The 8,890-nt window shown below is 32.3% G+C and overlaps 1 protein-coding gene across 1 annotated transcript in view; it reads left to right on the top strand.

The window, feature by feature from the left end:
- Window positions 1-2,901: 2,901 nt before the first annotated feature.
- The window catches only part of LOC123713185, a 35,890-nt gene continuing 29,901 nt past the window's right edge, over window positions 2,902-8,890 (top strand). Inside the window, exon 1 of the mRNA XM_045666737.1 lies at window positions 2,902-3,087. Coding sequence (XP_045522693.1) covers window positions 2,922-3,087 — 166 coding nt within the window. The 5' untranslated portion in view covers window positions 2,902-2,921. The remainder of the gene's footprint in view (window positions 3,088-8,890) is intronic.

Raw genomic sequence — 8,890 nt, 5'->3', positions numbered from 1 at the left:
ACAATGTGAACCGATATAATTGAAACTGTATTAAGTTTGATTTGTTTAAGTATTTCCATTATGGAAGTGTTATTTAGAGCATTCGACTTTTTGCTATTTCAACCGTAATATATGCGATGATTATTAGTGCATACTTCTATATTTTTGCGTATTCTTAAAATCAATAGGCTTTTATGAAATAGTTTATTTATATTTTGGATTATTAGGGCTATTTAAACAGTATGAACATAATTAAACCAAAAAAAACAAGAGCTAAAGAACTACGGCGCTTGAGCCTCCACGATCAATGACAAGAAAATAGTGATAATAATGATGAATAGTGATAAATGAGGAAAGTTTAGCACTTCTTTATCTTATTAACGAATCAAAGTAATACGTTTGAATGGTGCCAAAATTAAGATAATGCCATAGACTAAAAATATACGGAGTAGTCATAATATAGATAACAGTTTAATAAAAATCTTCTGGTTTCTCTAACCTTTCAGTCAGTTGTCATGATTAATATGGAGCCACTTTGGCCGACACACGCCAAATGAAAAAATCGTATCGTTTGGGCAAGAATAAATTTAGATAATTGCGCTCAGATTGAAAGCAATATAATATGTACATAGTCGGGAGTCAAATATTCACTAGTCCATGCGAAGGTGTTTCTGGTCGTCGGTTAAAGTATGGGGAATTCATATGTTATAAAGCTTCCTGCCGCCTAATAACGATGACGTGTAATATTTTTTGAACTTGTCTCATACCAATGCCTAGGCTTGCCCGAAACTGCTGATAGGTTACTCTCTTATCTTCCTCTATCATGTGTCGCACAGCAATGATGTTATCTTCTGTAATCGCTGTTAAAGGACTTTCTTCCCGAGGATCATCATTGAGAGTGCTACGTCCACGCTTAAACTCGTTAAACCAATTGTAAAAAGTGGCACGAGATGGGGTTTCATTAAGAAATGCTGATCGCAGCCCTACATAATACATAATACAGTATTGACTGAAAATGTTCTAGCGTTAGGTTCATTTTCACGTTTAGTAACAGTTTTAGATTTCCCACCACTTCACAAAAACAAATGACAAATGAATGCAATATACTACATTAGGTTACCAAATACTTCTAAAATTGAAATTAAAAAAAAGTTTTCATTAGCAATGTTTCTAACCGGCCCGTTCTAAACATGTTCAGTGTTACTGACGTATACGTATTAAATAAAAAAATAAAATATGTTAATATAAGTAAATTACAGTTTTAGTTTTAGGTTTAGTCGTTTTTATGAAGAAGCTCATTTACTAAATTACTTGCTCGGCTCAAATACTGAAAATTAATTCTGAGATTCTAGCAAGCTTCTGAAGATAAGCAGATCCATACCATATCGTTACGATTTAAAGATGAATTTTATCTGTCTGCCAAATTTTCAGTAAAGTTAACGTAGTTCTGTATTAAGAAATTGTAATCTTTAGAAATGCTAATAGTATAAGTAAATAATAGTTATAGTAAATATTCTAAAATATATATTACTCAAATTTAATAAGTAATTAAAGCATGTATTACAGACACAATGCTACCTTTAATTTTTAGCCAGCCAACCTGAACAAAGAAACGTCAAGCTAATTGGTAGGTCCATTCAGATACATACATATCATTCACAGTTTTTAGTCACACTAGATGTAAATATCTTTTTTAATTCATAAATATTTACAATCTGATGTAAAGTTATAATTTAGTAATATTTATTAAAAAAATATACATAGGTTAATCGTTATACCTATTTTAGAATTATAGTTACACTGCTTGTGGTAACACTAAACTTCTCATTTCACATATTCTGAAATGTAATGTGACGTGAAGTCGGCATTGCGTCTAATCATACAAAATTCAATGTTCGCGAAAACTTCTTTGCCTCTTGAATTATTTAAGTTCAGCGGACGAAATAAGTATTGAGGATCATCAGAACATTCTTTTGTCCATTTGAATTTAGAATTAGTGTTTATATTTTTTGTTGTTGTGATTTTAGCACCACATGTGATTGAATGTTAGTCCTAATAACATAAAGTAGAATGTTATACATCGGAGGGTCTTATAGATCCCACAACATACAAAGGTTGAAGACACAGGCGTTCTCAATGTTTCAACGTTATATAATCAAAGCCTTATTTTTAGAGGTCTTCCTTTGTTTCTTAATCATGTCGTTCTTGAAACTTATGTTTTTTAAACATGTAATTAGAAATACTAGAAAAATCTTCTTTAAATAATATCTTCGATATTCAAAAACTTACTTTTTTATAATGCACCAGCATCCCGGTGCATCCCATTTCCCGCGCTATCGTGCTATCGACCGTTGTAGTGCGGACCCTGTGCCCTTGCGCGCGCAAGATATAGTGACGTACCCTCTTCTCGTAATTGCCTATATCCGGAATCGGAATTCTCTATATAAAAATACGAGTTACATATAAAACGTTCGCAGGAAATTTTGTAATCTTCTGGAATTCTTGTATTTCAATAAAACATTGAGATGAAAGTAGAGTAAAATACATTTTTCTTTAAATTTATATGAAAAATAAAAATAATAAGGAGTACTAACGGTTTAATGAATATTTAATTTAAGTTCTATATAAGTAATGTTTGTCATAAAATTGTATTAAATGTATTTACTATACATTTATGTAAACACATATCTCGGTAATAGATTTTATAAAACGAAAGTTATAAAACTTGGAAAATGCATGTTGATTAAAACAAAGATTGCGCTACACCTAGAAAATAGGGTCAATTGTTAAAATGTTTAAAATAATTAAAATCGTACTTACTAACTGCCCCAATTGTATCAATTTATTTGTTGATTAGATCGCGGATAACTAAAAGTTTGGTAGTGCTGCACACGATTCTGCTTTATCGACAGCGCTGGAGCTAGAACGCCGTCAGACGCCGCATGGCCGACCGCGGTAAACATCGCGTCGCGCCCGTCCCGGCGCCTACGAAAAAACAATACGCGTATACCCCGTGCCCGCGATCTGAGGAAGTGGGAACGGAATTTGCACTACAATTACTAAGGACACACCACGAAGAACCGCCGACGCCGGAGAAAGCTCCCCCAGGTAGGAGTACTTTTGGCGGGAAAAGTTTTCACTAGTCATTTTAAATAAAATTTTAATTGTATTAATTTAGAAGCGAACTTGTAATTCAAGTTTTAAAGCGCATATGAGATCAGTCGAGTGAATTATGTATTACGTTCGTATAATGTATTAGAATTAGTTGTAAGTGCAATATAACCGATACTAAAAAAAATACATTGAAGGTGAATGATTCTGTGTATCTACTGTTAAAGATGAAAATGTCATTCGCTTTTTATTATTTTGATACATTACGTAAATTCACGTAATGGATATGAATACATTTCGGCTCTTAATAAATATGTTACGCTCAGTTTGTGCAATTAGTCTGAAACGAGCAAAATATTTGCATTTTTTAACTTAAAAAAATATGTACAATTTTAAGAGCCCGGGCCTGCCTTCATGACTTAGTTGGTAAACTCGATTCGGCGACACATTTTTTTTTTTTAATCTAGTAGGTAAACCATGTTGATGAATTAAAAATTTGAAGGTACTTTAAAAATAACAGTACACAGAGATCTGACCCGAACCTCCTTGGAGCTTCAAAAATTCGCAATTCGTTGGTACGAAAAACAATATTTATAGAGATTACTTCAACTTCTTCTTCATTATTCTAATGATTATGCTCCTACTCCTACTGCATGCATATACAGGTCCGTATATGATTATGTCCCATTCGGTGTACCTATCCTTGGTCCGTGGGCGCCATGCGCTTTAAGGCTTTTTAAGGAAATAGCAAAAAGTAAGTCGACATCACAGAAGACCGAAAAGCTGGCACCTACCTCGGACAAAGAATTAGTCTAGCTATTCAAAGGGACTCCTTTTAATCATATATTTTAGTTATTATATTAAATTTTTAAGGTTTTTATTTTTAGGTTGATTTAACATGTATTTATTATAAGAATACTTATAATCTTTAAACTAAATCAAATAGGAACAGATGACAGTTAAAATACTTCAAACTTAAAAAAAATCCAAGAGGTTTACAACTCGAAGCGTATGTTTTTCGTTTTATAAATATCCTGGCTCAGTAGTTATAAAATGTTATTCTTCCACACCTAATTTCAAGATAAACAGTTGCCACACATATGTCTTGTCACTACAGAAACGAAACAAACAAATGATAACATGATGACAGCCGGGCACTAAGATATTAATATTTGTGTACCATTTAAAAATAGTATAGAAGTGATGGTGCTTGAATTATTTTTATTTACAAAGGTATATAAATAATTCACTAATGCACTAAGAAAAATACATAACATTTTACGAGAACTATATTGAAATTGATTTAAAGACGGCGATACTTCGACTTTACCCTATATAATATCAACTTGAATGGTAAAAACAGCGTTACTCTAAACTTTATAAGTTAAGCATTTAACCTAGGAACAGTTAGATATTGATATCTCTTTAATATTGTTCTTAATCTATCACGTCCCTCACATTATTTGAACTTAAGATTATCCCAACGATTTCTAAATACCTTGCGAAATGGATCACGCTTATATTAAGCCAATAACTTCAGTTCTTATATATATCCTAAGTATATTATGAAGTTAATAATAGCACTAAAATATTGGTCTATGTATAACTCAAAATGTCTGCTATAGGAACTCGTTTTTGTAAAACATACAGCTAATTGCTTTATTAATGTAAGCTTAATTTATAACTGTAATTTAAATGTGCGGTAACCGTGCAGCTTGCACGGTTACCGCGCTTGTTACAAGAACCTTTTGATTGTTGAGCGTCGCATATATTTTAAAAGTTAACAAAGGCCGCTAATTGCGGGTTATTAATACGAGAGCTGAAAGTGTGATCCGCATTGCGACTGGGACCATCTCTTGTTGCGGTTATGTCATCTTCCTTTCGTGGATAAAATTCAAATTTTGAATTAAGAATTCAAAAAGACATTATATTGTTCATTATTAAGCAGTTCGTAGAAATTTTAATTCTAATGTAGTCTTACAGATAATACTTTAAAAACAGAAAATTGACGCTTAAATGACGTAAATTAATATATTGTAGAGAAACTTAATGTTTACGCTAAAACATGAAAAAAAAAATATACCTGACACATACGATAAGTTATTTGTTAATGAAATATATTTTAAATTCTAACAATAATAGAAAAATGAGCTTTACATTTAGTTTAACTGTATAAATATTCATAATATCTCAGTTTCGTACCTAAAGAAGAACTTAAATAAATGCAAATATAGCGAGTAATATTTCTAGACAACGGTACAAAAGTAAACTTCTAAGCAGAATATTAAAATAGCCTACTTTATTCGCTTTCCTCTTTGAGCTTACCCAGCTCTTTAAAATCTAAAAGTTGAAATTGCTTTTTATTCTCCATGTGCTTCACATATATCGGTGATAACCATATAATAAACTAAATAAATTCGTAAACTGAGACAGTTTAGTATGTAGAGAACCCTTGGGTATATATTTCAACATATCATGTCTCAAACACAGCCAAGTATCCAAAGCCGGATGGAGTGATCACATAGATACTACCAAATCAATATAAGATTTCCCTATACGTATTTTAATTCCAATCTAAGATCACTCTCAGGTTTCTCTTAAAACATATTCGGTAAAAAATATATTTGTCCACGATTTGAACTATATTTCGCAGCGGTACTTAAAAAACTTTCACAGTTATTTTATACCTTGTTGACTTTCTTTTTCAAACGTCCAACCAATTATATCATTGTATGCCTTCAAATAAACCTTGACACTGTTTGGAAGAAAAGAAAGTGTATTACTAAGTTCCCTAGGGCGGCATAGCACTGCTGTAGCGGTTCTACGGAGTGCAGTTGACATCTCGTAGACGCGCTGAATAAATCTGTTGATGTTTACAAAAAAAATAATACTATAAATGATTCATACGAAGTCAAGTTTATTTTTTACACTTTCACGTATTAACTTATGTACGTACGTAACGTAACGTAACGTACGTAATAGAGAAATGCTTCAGTCAATATAAATTTAAAAGGTTTAGTTAACTTAGTCAATGGTTACAAGATAGACTATGAGCGGTGTTGGCCTAGTGGCTTCAGCGTGCGACTCTCATCCCTGAGGTCGTAGGTTCAAACGCCCGCTTTGCACCAATTAACCTTGTTTTTATGTGCACATTTATTTGAACGGAGAACGGAGGCTTACCTTAGCCAGAAAATGTTGACAGCTGTGTCCGACTGTGTCTGGCATAGATATATGTCTGAGGCTCAGACCTAAAAAAGTTGTAGCGCCACTGATTTATTTATTTTTATTTAGACCATACGACATAATTTTTTTTAAAATGAATCCTTTAAAAACATTACAATATGACATTACTGGTTTGATTGATTGAAATATTCAACAAATAAGTCCCTTATTTTCCTTAAAAGTATTATGATCTTTAAATTTAAAAACCACACAATCATCCATATAAACTTAATTATAGTAGCAAATGACTAATTATAATTACAAGCAGTTAAATTAATATATTATCTTTTAATCTCAAAAGTTACAAACAAAGAAATCCCTTATATTATAGAACTATCGCCTTCTTGAAAGCATTGTTCTGCAAAAACATATGTATTATCCAAAACTTCTTATTAAAACAAAGACATTGTTAAACTGAAAGCTTAACAGTTATTTTGTTCGGATTAATATTGTAATGTTTGTATTTTTAAGTGCTTTTGTTTGATTGTGTAACAAGTGATGTGCAGTGGAGGGTTAAACTGGGTCGAAACATTGTGCTACGCGCTTACGAACTCAAATCACTATTTTAAATTAGGTTACGCATAATAAAATTCTATAGGTATAAGGTAGTTGTATGTCTCTATTACTAGTCAGTAAAAGATTGCCAACTGCAGCTAGCACAATAAAATACATGCTTTGAATACGAACGGGAATAAAGGAGCGGATGAAGTTGTTGTACGATATATTTTGCTTCTTCGTAGCTCAGATTATTAAGTCAAAATCATTTATTCATATAGGTAACATAATGTACACTTATGACGTCAAAAATGAAATACATATTAAAGGCTTCTAATTTTACATTTTCTGCCAGATCTCAAATCAAGTGCATAAAACGGAAGAGAAGAACTGTCAACTCTCCGCCACTCTTTTTAATCGCCAAGCTTTTTGTTTTACACAATGCTTGTAAAGAGCTGCAACCATTACACCAAGTTCTACATGACATCATAAGTAATTAATAATAATAAAATAAATTAAAAACAAAGATTAGTCCTCTATCAGCAGAAGGCATAGTGAAACTTCTTACATTCACGTGGGAACAACCCCCAAATACGTAGTCGAAATAACTAACATCACCGCATCCAGGAATTCAAGTCCAAAGTTCGACCAGTCACCACAAGTAGCAACCATTACACATGACATCATAAGTAATTAATAATAATAAAATAAATTAAAAACAAAGATTAGTCCTCTATCAGCAGGAGGCATAGTGAAACTTCTTACATTCACGTGGGAACAACCCCCAAATACGTAATCGAAATAACTAACATCACCGCATACAGGTATTCAAGTCCGAAGTTCGACCAGTCACCACAAGTAGCAACCATTACACATGGCATCATAAGTAATTAATAATAATAAAATAAATTAAAAACAAAGATTAGTCCTCTATCAGCACGAGGCATAGTGAAACTTCTTACATTCACGTGGGAACAACCCCCAAATACGTAGTCGAAATAACTAACATCACCGCATACAGGAAATTCATGTCCGAAGTTCGACCAGTCACCACAAGTAGCACCCGTTCACGAATATGATTCATGGCCAGCCAACCGCCCTCTCGCCATATTTTAGGAAGAGATACAACCCGACGCAAGTATTTGCAAAGTATTGTGTTGCCCCACACAAAACATTTATACACATAATCTTATAGTGAAACAATAAGGCACTAATGTCAGGTAAAAAGCTCGGTTAATATTTTTTAAAAAGTGTATATAAATATACTTTAAAATATTTTTGTATTCAGAAACATTTGTTCCACGCAACAGCGGATTTATCACGCAATCAGATAAAGTACAATGAATGAGTGCAATAAAAATATAGGGATTTACATTTAGTGCTAATTAAATTTACGATTTTTATGAACTAAACTTTAATTTGACGTAAAACACCGACGCTTGACTACAAAATATAACCTTAATACCGTCTACAACCCTTTATGTGTAAAATTATTAGCATTCTGTGCCTGACACACGTTGTTTTTTAGGTTTATGCGTATCATTTATCGTACTAGTAAATAGTAATTGCGGATATTGAAAGAAAAATTGATTAGTACACAGGAATGCAACACCTCTGGGAGCAGAATCGCGTATTTACCGAGGATCAACCGTGTGTGAGCGTGTCAAACACAAGCCTGTTGTTATTGTAAAGCTACTTAAATATTGATAAAAGAAAAATACACGAAACAAATCTGTAATCTATATTTGCATATAAATAAGTAAATTTGTGGCTTTTGTTCAGATTTCAATGAAATCCAGACACACATTAGCCGAATTTTAACTGTATTTTTGCTATAAATATTTGTTAGACACTATTATTTAATTTTTTACTAAATATAATTTATTCCGTTAACGTATATATATTTAATTTATTAATTTGCCCAGTATATATATAGTTAATCTCAAAGTTTATCGATCACTGCAAGTCTACTATTACTTGACACGATTTGGAAATATGTTTTACTGTTAGTATTGTTACGACGACGGGTCGACTTCAATGTTTCTTGATTTTTTCCACTAGTTAGAGAACTTTTCAGCAACTT

This window comes from Pieris brassicae, chromosome 8, assembly GCF_905147105.1.
Source record: "Pieris brassicae chromosome 8, ilPieBrab1.1, whole genome shotgun sequence".
Classification (NCBI taxonomy): Eukaryota; Metazoa; Arthropoda; class Insecta; order Lepidoptera; family Pieridae; genus Pieris; species Pieris brassicae.
This window is presented reverse-complemented; position numbering and strand designations above follow the sequence as displayed.